The sequence below is a fragment of the Oncorhynchus keta genome, chromosome 37 (assembly GCF_023373465.1).
Source record: "Oncorhynchus keta strain PuntledgeMale-10-30-2019 chromosome 37, Oket_V2, whole genome shotgun sequence".
Classification (NCBI taxonomy): Eukaryota; Metazoa; Chordata; class Actinopteri; order Salmoniformes; family Salmonidae; genus Oncorhynchus; species Oncorhynchus keta.
This window is the reverse complement of record NC_068457.1, coordinates 10518298-10541587: the sequence shown is the minus strand read 5'-3', so window position 1 is coordinate 10541587 and position 23290 is coordinate 10518298. Positions and strand designations below refer to the sequence as shown.

General features: G+C 43.7%; 1 protein-coding gene across 1 annotated transcript in view; it reads right to left on the bottom strand.

Annotated features, from left to right (window-relative positions):
- The window catches only part of LOC118369981 (aryl hydrocarbon receptor-like), an 81995-nt gene extending 60385 nt beyond the window's left edge, over positions 1-21610 (bottom strand). Inside the window, exons 1-2 of the mRNA XM_052499103.1 lie at positions 21142-21610; positions 13316-13503 (exon numbers count right to left, since the gene is read on the bottom strand). Coding sequence (XP_052355063.1) covers positions 13316-13503; positions 21142-21200 — 247 coding nt within the window. The 5' untranslated portion in view covers positions 21201-21610. The remainder of the gene's footprint in view (positions 1-13315; positions 13504-21141) is intronic.
- Between the last annotated feature and the right edge of the window lie 1680 nt (positions 21611-23290).

The window sequence follows — 23290 nt, the reverse complement described above, 5'->3', positions numbered from 1 at the left end:
TAAGCACATTGTTTATCTTTACAACAGGAGTACAGCCTACCTGGCTGGCATGAAAATGAACCACGGGAAAAGTGTCCTCCATTCGCTATTTAAGTGCAAAGATGACATGTATTTTTCGCCACTGCCCCATGTTTTGAGACAGGCATGATAATGGTCCATTCTAAATCAAAACAAATGCCACACATATATTATTTAGTATATGTAAAAACAACATTAAATCAAGAACAGTCTGATGGGTGACAAAATTAGACTGTTACTTGTGAATGATATATTATCACTTGTGTATGATGCCCAGCCTTTTTTGTGTGACTTTTTCTAATCATAGTCGCACACCTCATGTAGCCTAGCCCATAGGCCTATAGGTTTTGATAAGGTTTGTAATCACAACTAAAGTGGCCAAATAACTTCTTAAAATGAATCACATTATTCCACTCATAGAAACATATTTTTCCTCCCAGAAACATTAGATCATTGCTGCTCTTATGAATCATCATGGCAGGTACGTACTCCGATGCACATTCTTATTCAACAGTCTTCTGCACAGGAACACACTCGGCTGTTTGTACAAACTCAGGGAAGTAGACTGCTGGAAATTAATATTCCCTTCCTGAGTATTGTTATCACCTGAGGGATACAATTAGAACTGCAGCTAGCCGAACATCACAGCCCAGTCCTATCCAGACTTGTCCAGCCCAGCCCTGAACAACGATGACCATCCAACATCCTGCGTCTAATCCCCAGCAGCCGGAGGAGCAGGCAAAGAGCTAGCAGCTAGATCAGAGCCAGGGGTGAAGGGCTGGAGGTTAGCGGGCACCTTGCTGCTCTGAGACACCAAGCATCAAGCTACAGTGAGGCATTTCTTATTCAGCCTGACTTCCTATGATCCACTCAGTCTGAACAAAGAGAGCTTCCTGTTTACATAAAGGAGATCACTCAACATGCTCACCGGATTTCCCCTGAAATACATGTTTAAAAAAAAAAACTTTTACCCCTTTTTCTCCCCAAATGGTAGTTACGGCCTTTTCCCATCTCTGCAACTCCCCTACGGACTTGGGAGAGGTGAAGGTTGAGAGCCATGCATCCTCCAAAACACGAGCCTGCCAAGCCGCACTGCTCGCTTAACCCGGAAGGCAGCTGCACCGACGTGTCAGAGGAAACACTGTCCAACTGGTGACTGAAGTCAGCTTGCAGGCACCCGGGCCGCCACAAGGAGTTGCTAGAGCGCAATGGGACAAGGAAATCCCAGCCAGCCAAACCCTCCCCTAACACGGACCATGCTGAGCCAATTGTGTGCTGCCTCATGGTTCTCCCGGGCACGGCCTGCAGTGACACAGCCTGGGATCAAACCCCGGGCTGTAGTGACACCTCAATCACTGTAATGCAGTGCGTTAGACCACTGCGCCACTCGGGAGGCCCCATTATACTAATTCTAACCCTAACCTTAACCCCTGAGCTTAAAATGCTATAGTGTTCTTTGAAATAATACTTTCCCCGTGTTCTAATGTTACCCAAGACATTCATAAACACAACCAAAGGAGCATTCTTCCGATAACATATAAGAAATGTATTTATCAGACTGTTAGACTTTTGAGTCAAAATGACTAGTTTTGGCATGAAGTAGGGGTCCCTCAAGGTGTTTTGTAGTGTTAAGTCACACCGTTCTCATGACACAGTGTAGAAGGATAACTCTATTATACATCCTGTATGTATTCTCTAGAAGTCTCTAGAAGTTTCATTCGATGAAAATAAAGGAATCGCCCCCACCTTGACTATCTCCTTTGTTGCGGGGTTGTTAGTATCGGTGTGTGTGACTCAGTGGCAGCTGAACAACACTGGAGGTTTCTAAAACAGGGCGAAAACATAACAGCTGTCCTTCAGAGAGATGAAGTTTCTCTCCGTTTCCTCTCCTCTTGCCAAAAGTTTAACTCATGCATCAGAAACGAGAAGTGATGATTCACCAAGCCCCCTTATAAAACCCCACAATCCCTAATTATCTGTGTTCCCATCAATCTCGATCTGATCTCTCAATAAGGAAAAGCATCACATGCATCACCCCACAAAAAAACGAAACAACTAAACTGGCTGTAATGAACCAGCCGATACCTTCCAGGTTAGTGTAGGTCTGCAAAAGAACAAAGCAATAGGAAGCTAAAGTGCCCTATTTCCTGATGCTCTTTTCTTGTTATTATCACACAGCCATTTCTGTTGTTTCTCAGTGAAAAACAGGAGTAGACCTACAGAAAGAAACATGAGTAGGTCTACAGAAAGAAACAGGAGTAGGCCTACAGAAAGAAATAGGAGTAGGCTTACAGAAAGAAACATATGTAGGTCTACAGAAAGAAACATGAGTAGGCATACAGAAACAGGAGTAGGCCTACAGAAAGAAACATGAGTAGGACCTAGAGAAAGAAACAGGAGTAGGTCTACAGAAAGAAACATGAGTAGGTCTACAGAAACATGAGTAGGACTACAGAAAGAGGAGTAGGCCTACAGAAAGAAACAGGAGTAGGTCTACAGAAAGAAACAGGAGTAGGTCTACAGAAAGAAACAAGAGTAGGACTACAGAAAGAGGAGTAGGCCTACAGAAAGAAACAGGCGTAGGCCTACAGAAAGAAACACGAGTATGACCTACAGAAAGAAACAGGAGTAGGCCTACAGAAAGAAACATGAGTAGGGCTACAGAAAATAACATGAATAGGACCTACAGAAAGAGGAGTAGGCCTACAGAAAGAAACAGGAGTAGGGCTACAGAAAGAAACAGGAGTAGGACCTACAGAAAGAAACAGGAGTAGGTCTACAGAAAGAAACAGGAGTAGGTCTACAAAAAGAAACAAGTGTAGGACTACAGAAAGAAACAAGAGTAGGACTACAGAAACAGGAGTAGGTCTACAGAAAGAAACAAGAGTAGGACCACAGAAACAGGAGTAGGTCTACAGAAAGAAACAAGAGTAGGACTACAGAAAGAAACAAGAGTAGGACTACAGAAACAGGAGTAGGTCTACAGAAAGAAACAAGAGTAGGACCACAGAAACAGGAGTAGGTCTACAGAAAGAAACAAGAGTAGGACTACAGAAAGAAACAAGAGTAGGACTACAGAAACAGGAGTAGGTCTACAGAAAGAAACAAGAGTAGGACCACAGAAACAGGAGTAGGTCTACAGAAAGAAACAAGAGTAGGACTACAGAAAGAAACAAGAGTAGGACCACAGAAACAGGAGTAGGTCTACAGAAAGAAACAAGAGTAGGACTACAGAAACAGGAGTAGGTCTACAGAAAGAAACAAGAGTAGGACCACAGAAACAGGAGTAGGTCTACAGAAAGAAACAAGAGTAGGACCACAGAAACAGGAGTAGGTCTACATAAAGAAACAAGAGTAGGTCTACAGAAAGAAACAAGAGTAGGACCACAGAAACAGGAGTAGGTCTACAGAAAGAAACAAGAGTAGAGCTACAGAAACAGGAGTAGGTCTACAGAAAGAAACAAGAGTAGGACCACAGAAACAGGAGTAGGTCTACATAAAGAAACAAGAGTAGGTCTACAGAAAGAAACAAGAGTAGGACCACAGAAACAGGAGTAGGTCTACAGAAAGAAACAAGAGTAGAGCTACAGAAACAGGAGTAGGTCTACAGAAAGAAACAAGAGTAGGACCTACAGAAACAGGAGTAGACCTACAGAAAGAAACATGGGTAGGTCTACAGAAAGAAACAGGAGTAGGTCTTCAGAAAGAAACAAGAGTAGGTCTACAGAAAGAAACAAGAGTAGGACCACAGAAACAGGAGTCGGTCTACAGAAAGAAACAAGAGTAGGACTACAGAAACAGGAGTAGGTCTACAGAAAGAAACAAGAGTAGGACCTACAGAAACAGGAGTAGGCCTACAGAAGGAAACAGGGGTAGGTCTACAGAAAGAAACAGGAGTAGGTCTTCAGAAAGAAACAAGAGTAGGACCACAGAATGAGGAGTAGGCCTACAGAAAGAAACAGGGGTAGATCTACAGAAAGAAACAGGGGTAGGTCTACAGAAAGAAACAGGAGTAGGTCTTCAGAAAGAAACAAGAGTAGGACCACAGAATGAGGAGCAGGACTACAGAAAGAAACAGGAGTATGTTTACAGAAATAAATAAGTGTAGGTCTACATAAAGAGCAGGCCTACAGAAAGAAAAGGGAGTAGGCCTACAGAAAGAAACAGGAGTATGGCTACAGAAACATGAGTAGGTATACAGAAAGAAACAGGAGTAGGACTACAGAAAGAATCATGAGTAAGACCTACAGAAAGAAACATGAGTAGGACCTACAGAAATAAACAGGAGTAGGACTACAGAAAGAATAATGAGTAAGACCTACAGAAAGAAACATGAGTAGGACCTACAGAAATAAACAGGAGTAGGACTACAGAAAGAATAATGAGTAAGACCTACAGAAAGAAATATGAGTAGGACCTACAGAAATAAACAGGAGTAGGACTACAGAAAGAATAATGAGTAAGACCTACAGAAAGAAATATGAGTAAGACCTACAGAAAGAAACATGAGTAGGACCTACAGAAATAAACAGGAGTAGGACTACAGAAAGAATAATGAGTAAGACCTACAGAAAGAAACATGAGTAGGACCTACAGAAATAAACAGGAGTAGGACCTACAGAAAGAAACATGAGTAGGACCAACAGAGAGAAACAGGAGTAGGACCAACAGAAAGAAACAGGAGTAGGACCAACAGAAATGATAAGGAGTAGGTCTACAGAAAGAAATAGGAGTAGGACCAACAGAAAGAAACAGGAGTAGGACCAACAGAAATGATAAGGAGTAGGTCTACAGAAATGATAAGGAGTATGTCTACAGAAAGAAATAGGAGTAGGTCTACAGAAAGAAACAGGAGTAGATCTACAAGTCTCTTTGGGGACATTCATTCATTTGTCTCTGTCGTCTCATCATGGCTCGCTCCATGAGAACCCCTTTCGACTTTCACTCTCAACTGACGACTGTTTTTCAACTCGTGTGGGAGCTATTACGAAAGACCCTTCTTCTTTTACTTACTTTTGAAATTACAATAGCAACTTTGGACATTGTCTTCTCCAAGCATTGATTTTCCTGGTCCTATTTGTTTTCTATCCATTGTATTCTTCCATAGAGAGAAAGTTATACGGCTTCTCCATTGTTGATAGGAAAAAAAGAAGCAGTTTGTTTCAGAGGGAGGCAGAACATCAATATTTGTTTTGGCTGGAGTCATTCATTCTAACGTGTCCACAATGGCACCCTATTCCCTACATAGTGCACTACTTTTGATCAGAGCTGGTTTTAACAGTCATTTCTTATGTGGAAAAAAAGGAAATGCCACTCTCTCGCGCACGCACGCACGCACGCACGCACGTGCACGCACACACACACACACACACACACACACACACACACACACACACACACACACACACACACACACACACACACACACACACACACACACACACACACACACACACACACACACACACACACACACACACACACACACACACACACACACACACACGAAAAGGGCTTGAGCTCTACGAAGAACATGAGATTGGAAGCTGTAGGTCATTAGGGCCCGTCTCAACCTGTCCTGCATGGTGACCATTAACCTGGCCTGATTGAGACAGTCTTACTCGACTGCTGCTGACCTTATGACCCCTGTGACCATCCTGTGATTGGTTGTACGAACCACTCAACCTCTGTGATTGGTTCAATGCACACCTTAACCCTAACAGTAACCCTAACAGTAACTCTTTACTTATCTCTGACCACCTTTTACTCAAAAAAATTATATGTGGAGATTGTAGCAATCAATGCCCCAGAGTGCATAACTCTTTTTTGGGGGCATTTTAAGATAGACATTTCTTGTCAAATCCAATCCCAAATATGGGTAGAGACCCCAGTGATATTTTAGTTCAAATACAGTACAGGGCTAGTGTTTCAGTGCTAGCTAGCAGTTGGTATAACTGGAGGAATCTGCTGGGCTTGTGATACGGTTTAGTAGGCATGTGGCAGATTCCTCAGTCTTAGCACTTTGCCTGCAATGTAACATGATCATAACTCAAACACAGGACCTTGAAACCATCTGGAAAGTAGAGGAGCTCACGCTAACCAGACACAGATATTGTACATGTACCAAATGTTTGGCCTTGTGTTTGATAGCCATTACAGAGAGGGCACTGCTCAATAAGTTGGAACTTAAAATTGTTTAAAAAAAGCTCGATTTTTCCGGGTACACCCAACCCACCCAACGCAGGACTCCATCTTAGCCCTCTCAGCTAGCACAGGGCCACGACTATTGGCTTGCCCTCTGAAGCGCAACCCCAGTCAAAACACAGCAGCAAGCGGCTAGCCGCTCAAGTAGGAACACGCCCGAGCACCCGCTAAAGACCCACCGAGTCCCAAGAAAACGGAGGGAAGGAAACGGAGGGAAGGAAACGGAGGGAAGGAAACGGCTATAGTAGTGAGAAAAAGAAGGAAAGGAGCATGTCGTTAAAGTTGGGCTTTTATGTCTTATATGCCTTGTTTTGTTGGTTTCCTCAGTGTGTACTGATCTGTAAATCACAAGCCAGTCTTGACGTCGTTGTGTTAAGTGGGTGGAAGTCGGTAATATCACTGTGGTTAAATAATCACCATTGTTGTTATTCTTATTGCAGTGCCCCCGGTGTCATTTCTACGCCACTATAACTATGTGTCATAGTGAAAGGACTCATGTTGACTAGTCTGGTCCTTTAAAAAAAACAAAAAACAACTTCAACTGTGACAGAGTGACTCATGTTTTAGTCAGGTTGTGACATTAGAGGCTCAGAAACCACTATGCTAGTGTGATTCACACAACAGCTTTGTCGTTGTCAAATGTCCCGGGATATTTGCTCACCTGAAAAAGAATGGTGCATCTTACTGTTGCCTGAATCGGTTATATAAATCCCACTATAATGCTTCACGTATTGCTCTGCTTCTCATACTCTGCTCAGTAAAGAACAGGTCACGGGGGTGAGTGGAAGGAAAAAGGGGTGAGAAAATGAATGAGAAAGAGAGAGGTAGGAGGGAGTGACAGAGACAGTACTAGTCATCTAAGGTAAAACTCAGCACAAAGACTCACCAAAACACACTGTCAGTCCTAAGACTTGGGTCTTATTCGGTAATAGAGTTAGACTAGCGGTGACTGTTATCCCTCTCAAACAGGCACCCGCCATGGGTGCACGTTTTGGGCCCAGGACTGAGTTTGGGAAAACCTGGTGTCTAGGTAGTCAACAACAACATGTCAAAACCTTGAGCCTGCCAGAGCCTGTGAGATTGTTCTGGGAGGACAGGGGTTAGAGGTCACTGCTAATGGTGACAGGGGACATTCCTCTCTGTCTCTGTGACTTCTTCTCCCTCCATTTCATCATGTTATGTCCTGGAGCAGTGTTTGTATTTATGTGTGTGTGTGTGTGTGTGTGTGTGTGTGTGTGTGTGTGTGTGTGTGTGTGTGTGTGTGTGTGTGTGTGTGTGTGTGTGTGTGTGTGTGTGTGTGTGTGTGTGTGTGTGTGTGTGTGTGTGTGTGTGTGTGTGTGTGTGTGTGTGTGTCAATGTGTCTACAATGTCAAACATTACCCAGCTGAACATGTCCAGACACCATCCCGTTCACTAACCCCACTTACTCACTGTAGTTACAATGGCGGGACATAGACAGACTATAAGAATGGTAACAACAATGCAAATTGAATTGGTGTGTGATCATGCACTTTACAAATTGCATCCACCCTTCAGGCAGCTATTTATGACTGGATGACTTCAAAATCAACAAAGGGATTGTCACGCCCTGACCTTAGAGAGCCTTTTTTATGTCTCTTTTGGTTTGGTCAGGGTGTGATTTGGGTGGGCATTCTATGTCCTTTATTTCTATGATTTGTGTTTCTATGTGTTGGCCGGGTGTGTTTCTCAATCAGGGACAGCAGTCTATCGTTGTCTCTGATTGGGAATCATAATTAGGTAGCCCCCTAAGTATGATAGTTATCTTTGTTAGTGGCACTATAGCCCTGTAAGCTTCACGGTTGTGGTTTGTTTCTTGTTTTGTTGGGAGACATTTGAAGTAAAAAGAGAAATGTACGCTCACCACGCTGCACTTTGGTCGCCTTCCAATGACCGCCGTGACAGGGATACAAGGTCAATGTTGAGACGACACGTGCATTACAGTCATTTGAGTGTATGAACATGTAAACACAGATTTCTCTAACCTGGGTCTGTGACGTAACTATGTGAATACTGAATCTGTGCCATGATTTCTCTCTGTACCGATTAATAAAAGCTGTATTATCCAAACATTGGTCAATGATGTTCTGTTTGGTTTTAGGATTAAGCGTTTAGTGCGTGTTTCATCTCAGCGGGAGCATTTGGTTTCTCAGCAAAATGGCAGCCCTGTCACTCTACGTTTTGTTTGACCTGCCCATGCACTAATGTTGAATCCAACCCTGTGTTGTATCTATGTCACCAACAGTAACACCCACAACACTCAAGTCTCACTCTGTCAACACTTCATAACAAAGAAGAGCAACTGAAAGAGATCCATTCAAAGAAGATTTCTGTTTGGAATAATAACAAATAAGACCAAAATGTATGTCACACAGGAAGTGAAATGAAGCACAGTTGCCATAGTCCAACCTTATTACAACCTCAGTATAACCTTACCATGACCCCAGGAGAATGTGAGATTGGTTAGCATGGAAGAGGTCAAAGGTGACTGTCTCAGTAGCTTGTTTATCATGTTTTACAGCCTGCGTCTGTTGGGGCATGCTAGCGACCCGACCTGCACTCCTCCATATTCCCCAAAGAAAAATCCCAACACTGGAAAAACATCTGGGAAAGCCATGGAAGGGGGTGGGGGAAGGTGTGTGAAATCAACACAGAGGCCCTTGACAGGATACAGGGGGGTAACGGCATCACTAGTGGAGATAAAGTTGGGAGGTGTACATAATGGAGGAGTGTTCTTCGAACCTGTTTCCTTGGAACCCCCAAGGTGTGCAGGCTTTTGTTCAAGTCCAGCACCAACACAAATTCAACTGAAATACAAAATGAGCAGGCTCTTCATTATGAGTTGAATCTGACATGTCAGTAGTACTAGTACTATGCTCCACCGGAGCATGAAGAACACGACAGGTATATTTCAGTTCTAATGGGACATGGCCTATTCATCGTTTCTTTGAACACTGCTCTGATATGTAGAGCTAGAACGTGACAGGGGTTAGGCCTACCAATAATCTAGACGTCGGATCCGTCACTAGGCAAACACAGCAGACTCCGACAGCAGTCCCTCATGTTGTGGTTGTGCAGCCAGCCAGCAATGTTCCAGAGCTCCCCTCCCCAGACCTGCCCCTCCAGCCCTCCGCGCCCAGCAGGCAGGCAGCCTCAGATCCCCGAGGCGATAAACAGGCTTCACAGAGACAAAGACCAGTGCTAAGCAGAGACAGGGAGGAGGTGGAAAGATGGATGTGTGCGTTGTGTGCGTGGGTGTTGTGGGGTGGTTGACCGATGGAGCTTCACACAAGCCTATCGTGACTGATGAAGGTGAAGCGGTGCTTCAGTGTATTTTTTTAGTCGACAATCAGGACGGTCTCAGAGTTCTTTTCTGGATGAAATGTTGATCTTCATCAATGCAGACGACTGTTAGGAACCAAAGATCCCACTAGATCTTTGGATGCATTCTCCCTGTCTGCTGACAGTAACACAAGGACACACGGACACACACGCGCGCACGCACACACACACACGCGCGCACACACACACACACGCACACACACACACACAGTATTTATCTCCCCCGGGTTTCTGCACTCCGCATGGGTCCCACTGCTACAGAGTCTGCCTGTTGTCTCACCGCAGAGTCACATGGATTCAGGGTGGTGATCTTTCAACTTCACTGACCCCAGTTCAGAGTCGTACAGTGTCAAACCTCCGTTCCCACACTACCACTGACACTCACTGACACTCCCTTACTTCACAGTGTCGGCCAAGTCCAACACAGAGATAGGAACCACGTGGTACGAAGAAGGCCTTGAAAGACCACTGTTCATATTGCAGTAGTGAATGCATGGTGAGCTCAGCCACACAAATCTTTTTAACCTTCACTGCCATTCCCCATGTGTAGACTTTGTTCATACGGGAATAATATTGCAACTATTAGTGATGTTTAGTGAGGTCGTGCACCTTCTGATTCGTTCCCAATCAGAAGATACTTGAGAGATATCAAGTGTGGAAATGGTTGATTGACACTTCCACTCTGAACTCTGAGGTCACACACTAAAGATAACCAAATTGGTCAGACGACAGATAGATTATGTAGCAGTGGGGCAGAGAGCCGACACACAGGGGAGATTAAAACACAGTACTTTCAGCAGAGAGGGAGAGAGAGCAAACTGGGGTCTGGTGGGCCAGTAGGTTGACGATCATGGGGAAGGCACAATGTGCTGCTTATGTGGAGCGCCGCGTGGGAGGCGTGGGACCCAACCCTAGGGTTTTTCTCATCGATCGCCACGCCTTACGGCCCGAGGCCGGCCTCCTTCCCGTCGTCCTTTAGTGGTCTATGATTGAGGCGAGGGGCAAGCAAGCTTGGAACCTCAGAGTACAGAGGTCTCTTTCTCCTGAGCCAAGAATCCAGCCACTTCAACCCACTCTGAGCTCTCCATACATCTGCATAGCTCAGGCCTGACCAAAGCGTTTTATGGTCCGAAATTAAAAGCGGGCAAGTGGAGTTGACCACCACAGCATGTTTGAGGATGACCAAAGGGCAGTGACCACCACAGCATGTTTGAGGATGACCAAAGGGCTGTGACCACCACAGCATGTTTGAGGATGACCAAAGGGCTGTGACCACCACAGCATGTTTGAGGATGACCAAAGGGCAGTGACCACCACAGCATGTTTGAGGATGACCAAAGGGCTGTGACCACCACAGCATGTTTGAGGATGACCAAAGGGCAGTGACCACCACAGCATGTTTGAGGATGACCAAAGGGCTGTGACCGCCACAGCATGTTTGAGGATGACCAAAGGGCAGTGACCACCACAGCATGTTTGAGGATGACCAAAGGGCAGTGACCACCACAGCATGTTTGAGGATGACCAAAGGGCTGTGACCACCACAGCATGTTTGAGGATGACCAAAGGGCTGTGACCACCACAGCATGTTTGATGATGACCAAAGGGCAGTGACCACCACAGCATGTTTGATTATGACCAAAGGGCAGTGACCACCACAGCATGTTTGAGGATGACCAAAGGGCTGTGACCACCACAGCATGTTTGAGGATGACCAAAGGGCTGTGACCACCACAGCATGTTTGAGGATGACCAAAGGGCTGTGACCGCCACAGCATGTTTGAGGATGACCAAAGGGCTGTGACTGCCACAGCATGTTTGAGGATGACCAAAGGGCTGTGACCACCACAGCATGTTTGAGGATGACCAAAGGGCTGTGACCACCACAGCATGTTTGAGGATGACCAAAGGGCTGTGACCACCACAGCATGTTTGAGGATGACCAAAGGGCTGTGACCACCACAGCATGTTTGAGGATGACCAAAGGGCAGTGACCACCACAGCATGTTTGAGGATGACCAAAGGGCTGTGACCGCCACAGCATGTTTGAGGATGACCAAAGGGCTGAACTAGTCCTAGTATATTTAATAGCAACTAATAATGTAAAAATGCTAATATACTGTATATGACAATCCATTTCCGGACCATGCCGTGCTAGCACAGTACACCATTCTACTTGGATCCTGTTGCATTTGTTTGGGGAGGGGGATTTTGCGAACTTCACACAGGCCGATGAGGAAGAAGTATGGGAGGGAACAGAAGAAGGAAAGAAGGGTAAGGGGTTGCACAGGAAGTAGTTCTGTGGGTGGAGTTCAAGGCCTGACTTCCAACTCCCTCCACACACCCTCTATGTCCTTCTGACCCTCTCTGTTGCTCCATAAGAGAAAGAGAGAGGGAGAGAGAGAGAGAGAGAGAGAGAGAGAGAGAGAGAGAGAGAGAGAGAGAGAGAGAGAGAGAGAGAGAGAGAGGGCGGAGAGAGAGAGAGAGAGAGAGAGAGAGAGAGAGAGAGAGAGAGAGAGAGAGAGAGGGAGAGGGAGGGAGGGAGAGGGAGAGGGAGAGAGAGAGAGGGGAGAGAGGGAGGGAGGGAGGGAGAGGAGAGAGAGACGGAGGGAGAGAGGGAGAGAGAGGGAGGGAGGGAGAGGAGAGAGAGAGAGAGGGAGGGAGAGAGGAGAGAGAGAGAGAGAGAGAGAGAGAGAGAGAGAGAGAGAGAGGGAGGGAGGGAGAGAGGGAGGCTCTGCTGCTCTTGCTGTTGTGTGTGTTGTTGTGGTGTAAAAAAAAGGATGGAAACAAAACGGGATCTCCTAACCGCTTTGGGGCTTGCAGCTCATGACTACTCACACTGTGTACGGCCATCGCCCTGGCAACGTTTACTTAGTGACTCAATAAACGCATGTCTCCATTCATTACAATTAACACCTTTGGTTGCCAAGGAAGTTATGTCCAAAACATACAATATGCAAAGGACCTTGCCTGATTTGTCTTTGTTGTTGTTGCAGAGTGTTTATAGCTAACAACTACGTCGGTGGATGCCCCAGACTAAAAATAAAAGTGGTCTGTTCTTTCCGAGTGTCTGTTAGCTCCTGTCATGGCCTGGCTTGCGACGAAGCTGCAGTCTGCTTCTAATTGATGCTATTTTGGACAGAGCGGGAACAATGTGAGGAAACGTTGTGTGGGGCAGAAACACTAGCAGGACAGTCAACCTGCCTGGTGTGTGTATGTGTGTGCGTGGGCGTGCATGAGTGCGCACGAGTGTGTGCAATGCTAGCTAACATCTCTGCTGTTTTGGGAGTTAAGAGGGGCCGGAAAGTTAAGAGGGGCCAGGCGGTGGGGGGACGGGGGTGTGTGATGATATTTACAACATGTGTTGCCGCTCGACAGGAAAAGGAAGCTTGCGTCTGGCCATGTGACACTCTGAGGTACCATATTTCTGTCTGTCCTCTACTCAACACTCGGCCTCAGACTCAAAGTGCAATTACCACGGCAACACAGATATGGACCGTTTCCTGAGAGAAATAGAGGAGAGAGAGAGAGATGCAGAAAGAGACAGCGAGTGGAAGACAAGTAGTCAGAGTTGAGAAGCGAGGCGAATAGAAGGGAGAAAAAGAAGCCTCAAACCAAAAATGACACCTCAATCTAACAGTCTTCACCTCTGCTGTAAGAGCTAGCCACGATGTGGCCTATGAGGCGGCCAACGTTGTTGGTTTATCTATGAGTCAGAGTGTGGGACACTCACCGTTGAAGAAGCTCTTGACCTTGAGGTATCCCACACTGAGCCGGAGCACAGACAGCTTGTCCAGCCTCGCACGCACATCCTCTGAGAACGGCAACAGCCCGGTCAACTTGTCCAGCTCTCCGTTCAGCCGGTCCCTGTGGCGCTTTGACGGGTTCGACTTGATGCCATCTGTAGGAGGGGGTTTAGGACTGAAAGAAGAGAGGAAAATAAGTTAACGTTCGATGATGGTGGGGGGGGGGGGGGGGGTTGAAATTGATGCAGGGTTTTTTATGGTCCCCGTTTCAACCCAAGACCTTTGTCTTTCTATTATTGTTGAAACGAGTCTTCTAAGACAGACTGGTGCTGAGAATTACACACGAGTAGAATGTGTGACAAGCAGCCCCGGTCTCTGCTACACAGCCTGGTTTCTCTGGTGATGATGAAACCACCTTGTAAGAAATATTTTGGTCAAGAAGAGAATGGATTAGTAGTGCAAGTCTTACATGGAATCCAATTTCATTTGATTGTAATGTGAAAATGCCTGATCAATTTAGTCCTTAATGAGGTTGGATCTACTCTGATTTTAGCTGTGTGCTATTCGGGTTAGGGTATTCCCCGGTCCACTGTTGGGTTGGTGTTGAAGTGAATTCTGGCGCTAAAGAAGAATCTCTGGCTGTTAAAAATCATACGTAGGGCCACTTCAGGAAATTAAATGTGATCCACACCCAAAAACCTCCAAGAACAATTGTCTTTTAGAGAGATGTCTCAAGTCTGCAAACGCGCAAAATGGCCCCCTTTTCCCTATAGCACGTGTCAAACTCAAGGCCAAAGGGCATTTTGAGTAAAGAAATATACTGTTGAAGTTGGAAGTTTACATACACTTAGGCTGGAGTCATTAAAACTCATTTTCAGCAACTCCATGAAATGTATTGTCAACAAACATAGTTTGGCAAGTCGGTTAGGACATCTACTTTGTGCATGACACAAGTCATTTTTCCAACAATTGTTAACAGACAGATTATTTCACATTTAATTCACTGTATCACAATTCAAGTGGGTCAGAAGTTGACTGTGTCTTTAAACAGCTTGGAAAATTCCAGAAAATTATGTCATGGCTTTAGAAGCTTCTGATAGGCTAATTGACATAATTTGAGTCAATTGGAGGTGTACCTGTGGATGTATTTCAAGGCCTACCTTCAAACTTAGTGCCTCTATGCTTGACATTATGGAAAAATCAAAAGAAATAAGCCAAGACCTCAGAAAATAAATTGTAGACCTCCACAAGTCTGGTTCATCCTTGGAAGCAATTTCCAAACGCCTGAAGGTACCACGTTCATCTGTACAAACAGTAGTACACATGTATAAACACTAGGACCACGCAGCCATCATACCACTCAGGAAGGAGACGTTTTTTTGTCTCCTAGAGATGAACATACTTCGGTGCAAAATGTGCAAATCAATCCCAGAACAACAGCAAAGGACCTTGTGAAGATGCTGGAGGAAATAGGTACAAAAGTATCTATATCCACAGTAAAACGAGTCCAATATCGACACAACCTGAAAGGCCGCTCAGCAAGGAAGAAGCCACTGTTCCAAAACCGCCCTATAAAAGCCAGGCTTCAGTTTGCAACTGGTCTGATGAAACAAAAATAGAACTGTTTGGCCACATCGTTATGTTTGGAGAAAAAAGGGGGAGGCTTGCAAGCCGAAGAACACCATCCAAACCGTGAAGCATGGGGGTGGCAACATCATGTTGTGGGGGTGATTTGCTGCAGGAGGGATTGGTGCACTTCACAAAATACATGGCATCATGAGGAAGGAAAATCATTCTGGATATGTTGAAGCAAAATCTCAAGACATCAGTTAAAGCTTGGTCGCAAATGGACAATGACTCCAAGCATACTTCCAAAGTTGTGGCAAGATGGCTTAAGGACAACAAAGCCAAGGTATTGGAGTGGCCATCACAAAGCCCTACCCTCAATCCGAGAGACAATTTGTGGGAAGAACTGAAAAAATGTGTGTGAGCAAGGAAGCCTACAAACCTGACTCAGTTACACCAGCTCTGTCAGGAGGAATGGGACAAAATTCACCCAACTAATTGTGGGAAGCTTGTGGAAGGTTTCCCGGAACGTTTGACTCAAGTTAAACAATTTAAAGGCAGTGCTACCAAATACTAATTGAGTGTTTGTAAACGTCTGACCCACTGGGAATGTGAAGAAAGAAATAAAAGCTTAAATAAATCATTATCTTTACTATTATTCTGACACTTCACATTCTTAAAATAAAGTGGTGATCCTAACTGACCTAAGACAGGGAATTTGTACTGGGATTAAATGTCAGGAATTGTGAAAAACTGAGTTTAAATGTATTTGGCTAAGGTGTATGTAAACTTCCGACTTCAACTCTATATACTGAACAAAAATATAAACGCAACATGCAACAACTTTGACGATTTTACTGAGCTACAGTTCATAAAAGGAAATCAGTCTATTTAAATTAATTAACTAGGCCCTAATCTATGGATTTCACATGACTGGGCAGGAGCGCAGCCAATCATAATATTTTTTTTCCCACAAAAGGGATTTATTACAGACATATATACTCCTCAGTTTCATCAGCTGTCCTGGTGTCTGGTCTCAGACGATCCTGCAGGTGAAGAAGCTAGATATGGAGGTTCGGCGTTGGCGTGGTTACATGTGGTCTGCGGTTGTAAGGCCATTTGGATATACTGACAATTTTTTTTAAACGTTGGAGGCGACTTATGTTCGAGAAATTAACATTAAATGATCTGTTAACAGCTTTGGTGAACATTCCTGTAGTCAGCATGCCAATTGCACGCTCCCTCAAAACTTGAGACATCTGTGGCATTGTGTTGTGTGACAAAACTGCACATTTAAGTGGCCTTTTATTGTCCCCTGCACAAGGTGCACCTGTGTAATGATCATGCTGTTGAATCACCTTCTTGATATGCCACACTTGTCAGGTGGATGGATTATCTTGGCAAAGGAGAAATCCTCACCAACAGGGATATAAACAAATTTGTGCTTTTTGTGCATAGGGACAATTTCTGGGATCTTTTATTTCATTAAACATGGGACCAACACATTATATGTTGCGTTTATATTTTTGCTCAGTATATACAGTATAGTCTCTTCACTCTGTCCAGCTAGCTAACAGTCATCGAAATGAAGCTTGACAGTCAATAAGCATCGAACATTCCAGAAAGCGATAGATAGAGGACAAGTTAAAATTTTAAATGAAAAGTTACGTTTGAACTGCGGCCCTCCGGACCTCGGTGAAGATCGAATGCGCCCCGCGTGGTACATTTGTTTGACATCCCGGCCCTATAGCATCAAAAGTAGTGAACTATAAGGAATACGGTGTCATTTCAGATACAAACAGAGACTCGGTCCCCTTTGATAGTTGAAGAGTAGCTGAAACAGATGTGATTCTCAACTTCAAGTAAAGAACCAGGTCATTGGTGCAGTATGACATCATCCTGACTGCTCACAAATACAGGCCACTGTTTCCCAGGTGTTTGTCTTAGAGTAAGTCTCACCATGCACCTTTGGGTCACAGCTACTATACTCTCTGGCATATTCCTAATAAACGTACTTAACTCTCTTTGTAAACTGTCAAATAGCATAATTAATCCATTATAATGTTCAACTAACTACAAAAGGCCTTAAGTCCAAGAGATTATCAGAGTTGTTTTAGGCATTTGATAAGCAAGGCAATATTAGTGTTGTGTGTCAAGTATACTGTACATCATAAACATCTATTCCAAGAAAAACTATGTGAAATATTTTCTTGAAAATGAACTGTCATAGACATAGATGATGATAATGTTGTTAACACAGTGTGTCATTGTCTACTCTTACCAATCCTTAAAACCAACAACCTCTCCCACTTCAGAATTTCCTGGTTCAATGTTCGGGAGAACCTTGTCTTGAGAAACCAAGCCATTGTTGTCAAATGGAGGTCTGTTGTAACCCAACGCTGTATTTTCACCACCAAGGGCTTACCCGAAGGAATTCCAACAGTAACTCAAGCCAGAGGTTTGGAACCAAATTACACAATCCTCGAAAACAAGGGAAAGTGACGACACCAGAGACTGGCCATGGGGACAATAGGCCCTTCTTTCAGACCGTCTCTGTCCGTCCGCCGTCAGTTGGACTCCATCTTGGATTCCTCACGCAGACGGAGGTAACCTTCTTTGTTGTAGCACAGGTGTTATCACAAGTTAATGACAAATTCCAAGTGACATTAGCATGTTTTGATACGGGTTGCACGTAGTTCAATGTTACAGTAGTGTATTCTTATTCACTGCAAGGACCACACGGTGATGTTTACATACTTATGTATTTATAATAACATAAGTGCTAGCTTCTTGTAGCATTTTGGCTCACATAATTAAAATGGCCAACCTTTCCATAAACAGTTCAAACCAGACGGCCGAGATCTGAACCAAAATAGAAAACAGGCCAGTCTTCCAAAGGTCAACCTGATGGCTGAACAGAGGAGGCGCGATAGAGTAACCAGATCTGGGTAATCTGATTTTGAGTGTTGTAACCGATACATGACACGAGAGGCCTGTGCACGTTTGGAAACACCGGGGCCCAGGCCTGGATTCAAATAGTATTTGTTCCCGTCAAATACTTTCAACATTTGACTTGTACGGGGTGACAGATGTGTAGTTTTTTTTCTCTCCCTTTTGGGCCTATTCTATTGGTTCTTTTGCGCGAGGCAAGCTCAACCAAGGGAAGCTAACATATTTGAAAGTGCACAAACGCTATTTGAGCCCGGCTCTGGTAAGGTCATTCCCACCCTGATAACCTCCAGTATAACTCGATCTGTCTCTGGTCCACCTCAACAAAACAAGACTGGAGTTAAACTCAGATGGCTCAACCTGCAGCGTTCGTCTTGCCCAACTCACCATTACTCATACTGCAGGTCCAATACTTAAAACAATGGATGTGTAGTGTTATGTTATCTATCTTGGCAGAGCTTTACCATCTTATTGCAAGACTGCTTTCCCAGACTCCCAAACAAAGGTACTTTGTCTGAGTCAGTGCAACAACAACCCCTGAATAAGATGAGGTTCTACGTCGAAAATAACGAGTACATCAAAACTGTCTAACATTCTTTCCAAATTGTTTAGGTGAAGAAGAAAAAAAAGACAAGGAAAATACTGTCTAACATTCTTTCCAAACAGTCAGGACACTGTCTGTGAAGGGATGGTGAAGGTAGAAGCCACACAGGCGGATGGGGAATAAGGGTCCCTTTAAAGTAAAGCTTTAAAATGTGGGAATGCGAATGCATGCCCCCTCCATGGTCATCACCATCAAAGTCATATTCATCCATTGACAAACTTGCTGCCAAAAATAGCACGAGTCACTTCTGGCTCATTGGGTCAAGTGTTCCCGTATTGAGCTTCTGGTGAGGTCTGTCACAGTTAACGTAGCCGTGTGACGCCACTGACAAGTGGCAGGCCAGGAGAGGAGAGGTGGCCGAGGGTCTGGTGTGGACTGGAGATTCAGGGTCTAACATGTCTGTCTGTGTGTGTGTCTGTCTGTCTGTCTGTCTTTGTGTGTCTGTTTCCATGCCTGCCTGCCTATCTGTTTGTCTGTCTATAAGTCTCTTAGATAATGTGAAATGTTTGCTGAATAGTTGGATCACTCTCATTTGATTCACAAAGGAACGACAAAGAGTCATTCTGTTCCAAAAGGGATTTTTCCTAGTGGAAAACTCACCAACTAAAAGTCAGTGACCTAGTAAGAGTGGCTGACTGAGTATCATACTCAAAGCGATATCTACTAAAACACTAGCGATGCGTCCCAAACGACATCCTATTCCGTATATAGTGCACTACATTTGACCAGAGAGCCCTATGAGTCCTCGTCAAAAGTAGTGCACTATATATGGAATTGAGTGCCGTTTGAGAGGCAGCCTACGCCTGGTCCGCAACACAGCAGCCACACAATGATATCATTGTGGAGGTAGAAAAAGCTCACTCTATTGGACATTATAGAACTGCAGACACTGTCTCCTGCTGTAGGTAGTTATACCATCAATCTTCTCTTTTTAAAAGGCCAACAAGTTACCCTGTGCCATTGTTCCAACCTTCTGGAAATCTGATAGAGGGCGAGAGCAATGAAAAGAGAACGTTTCCATACAGGGCTGATATAGAAAGTGTGGAGATTGGAGGAAGAAAACACTTTTTTTTAAAGAAGTGGAGCAAAATACCTGCTGTTGCTAATCAGGTACTAATCAATTACTCATACTTATTAACTCCCTGAGGCGAGTTTCGGACTTAAACATTGTGTGTCTGAGCTAGTCTTCCTGTACTATTGGAATCGTCTATATCTTCTGCATCCGTAAATACCAACCATTACTCTGTTTGATTAGGGGGGGGGTGAACTAGAGCGATGTTTGTGAGACAAGGGCGGAACCCGAAGGGGCCCGGGGGCGTGTCTTTTATACCAAAATGTCTGTAGAGTCCGAATGGTTTGAGCTACAAACTATTAAAAGCTTTCTATGAAACGCTAAGACTCTCACAAACACACACGTTTTCTTGCTCTGTGATGCGTAAAAGCCACACAAGGGTCATTAAAAGGTAAGGGGTTCTCCAGTATATAAGATCATTGGAAAACCCTGGACATGTGTCTATAACACTGTATGCTCACGTAGTTGCTTACACAAACTCCAAACTAAACACAGTTGTCACTGACAAGTTGGATATTATTTTCCAGTGAGTAAACAATTGATGTACTTACAGCATTCATATAAAAATAAAATAAAAATAAATCAGGTTTGTGCTTAGATGGAACTTGTCTTTTTATTGACATCTCATGAATGCAACTGTTTATGTAAATATAAGGGCTGGACATGCAGATAAATGAAAGTCAGATAAACGAAAATGAGATTTTTGCTGGAATCTTGGGCCCAAAATGTTCTGAGTAGTGCAATGTATTAAAACGTTTTAAAAAACGATTTGTTCAAGTGATTTTTTTTTTGCCAGAAAATATAAATGTGTAACCTTGTGTGTGATTTAGTCATTTGCAGAGGACAAAATTAAGACATTTAAAAAAGTTTGTCCTCATGATTGGAAAAAACCGCAGGACCATCAGATTACAAAATTTGGGCCCAATTTCCAATTTTCATCTTGATTATGACTAATGCAAGACTACCATTTCCATGCCAGACCATAACTACACACCAAAATGAAATCTTAAGCTAACCCTAAAGACTTGAGGAAGCATTTTACAATAGGTTGCTGTGGAAAATACTGATAACTTAAATACAGATTGTATAGATTAAAAAAATCAAATGAAGATGGTTTCGGAACGAGACATCAGGCTAAATCAGTTTGGTATCGTTGCATCTGCAGAATCACTGCAGATACCCAGAGCTATACCAACTTTACGCACAACTTAAACACAAAACCAGTATCATAATATGCATATTATTCATATAATATGATCAATTATAGATTGATAGATAACAAGTCAAGCAATGTGTGTATCGTAAAAATGCCGTCATGCATTCACCCATAAAATTATGACAAAATGTGGTGAACATGCACATCGGTCTTATTTGCGTAACTTGATTTAGTGAAGCTCAGAACCCATAGCCTATAGTGAAAATAAGTGCCACACGATAGACTACACAAAGTCTAATATTCACATAATAGTAGAATAAACTTCAAATGAAACATTTAGTTCATTGTTTTGTATCGTTAGAACCTGTATTAGTAGCATTGGTTGACCTGTAAGATAATGTAACCATTCCTTTTACACAAAGTAGCCGTATCTTTTAACTTGAAAATTATATTCAGAGCTGCTTACATTTTCTGAACAGGCTTCTTCCGTTTCTTAGCTGCGTACTGCGCCGTACTCCCCAACATGATGTATCTCTCCCTAAGAAAGTCTATAGAATAAGACTATCATATACGTGTCCCTCTTATTCTCGCAGGTCGTTTTCGAAGACCCGCGACTAGATGCAGCTCAGTATAATGTAAATATCCACAAGGAGTCCGCCGATGTACAGAACGTCTCATACGTCGACGCTCCAAATATGAACAGAAACTAATTCCTCTTGGTTGACCAGACCAACAAAATCCAAAATTGCTTTTTGATACAAAAGTTTGGGGAAACTTTTCAAACTGCACAGCAGCTACAAATGGCTTGCGTGATCCGAATAAATTTGACTCCGTACGTCCGTCCGTCCGTACTTTTTTTTTTAAGCTGTCATTCCTAATGCATTAACATACTGTACACTCCTCTTGTTGGGCGAAAGTAATGGCTGCGTTTTCTGCTACTCGAACCAATCCAGAGCGCTGGTTCGCCACAACTCACGCAGCAGGTATAGTGGGGTTGCTCGCTATTGGTGCAAAGCGCTTTCAGGAAATGTAACACAGAAGAGAGAGAGAGAGAGAGAGAGAGAGAGAGAGAGAGAGAGAGAGAGACATTTAAAGGGGCAATCACGATTCAAACAATAATAAAGCGCGACCCCGCCACTGTTTCGTAAACATGCGAGGGACGGGGCTAGAAAAATGTATCCACTCTGAAATGCATATGCAGACGCGCAGAGCTATGGCTGCAAGGACCTAGCATCCATCGTATCAAAATTATAGTTGTACTCATGTTTTGAGGCTATACAGTGAACGTTTCTAATGACATTGTTTACAACCAATATAGTAAAACAAGCGTACATTTTGGGTTCTGATGGGGTAGGACAGTTGAACTAAGCTCAAGAGGTAGTTAGAATGTACATTATTCAATAATCAATGGGTATTTACACTATCATTAATTTACATGTGAAAAATTGGTTTAGAAATGGCAGATTTCCCCTTTAATGGTGGAGTTGTTTATGATATATACAACGAGGACAAACTGTACATATTGTACTTACATAATCGTTTGCAACCTTTGATATCATGGAGAATGCGCTCAGAGCCAATTTCAATGTAAATGTTGGCTATTGTCCTGGGCCTCTAACTTCATACTGGAATGCTAGATTAAAACATGTTTAATATACACTGTTTCAGATCATTTGATGTTAGTGCGTGAACTTTGGCAACCAGACATTTCCAAAGCCCCTTTCTCCCATGCAGTAGTAGATAATAGATAGCCAGGTATTCCTGGGCTACAGGGCTCTACCATAACCCTGTTACACTGTGGTTGTAGCATGGTTCTATGATGCTGGGAGCTTTTCAGACACTCTTCCCATAAAGATGACTTATTGCTTCTGGTTGAAGTGATGAATGTGGTAATGGTTGCCTAGGGTTGTCTTGAAGAGTTTTTTGTTGTTGATTTCAACAAAGATATCCTGTTATGTCCATGGGCTTTTGAAACTCCCCAAACCACAATCCATTAAATACACTTGCAAACTATGGAGAGTTACTCTAGAATGCCTTGTTTTATTCCGTCTCCTCTTTCCTCTGTGATAGCTTGGCCAATGGATCCTAGTAGTAGGACAGTATTTCCAGCACATGATAATATTGGATAATTCAATTCTGAGGGAAACTGAAGTGAATGATTAACACTGACAATAGAGACTTACTGGTAAATATTCAACAACTTCAATGAGACACAATAGACAGGATTGTAATCACATAGAATAGGATGGATTAAAAATAGAGCCTCACTGATCATGTGGACTGGGCCAGGGAGGCCAATGTTTGCTAACTTGTTGATCTGTTCTATACTCAGGTTGCAGTGGGGTTGTCGCCCCAGACTGTGATGGGTTTGGTTGGGTCGCCCAGGCGTTGCTGTCTGACAGGGAGTGCAAAACCTCTGACCGACCATATTCACCACAGAGCAGGAACTATCTGCAGCACACATATTGAAACAGTGTCAGTAAAAACAAACAGCCACAGAAAGGACAGTAAAGCACACCACAGAATAGCTGACAGCTTTGACTTGGCTGCCAGAGAGGAGTGATAATGTCATGTGTAAAATCCACTCACTTGACACTCCACAAAGTAGGTTCCCA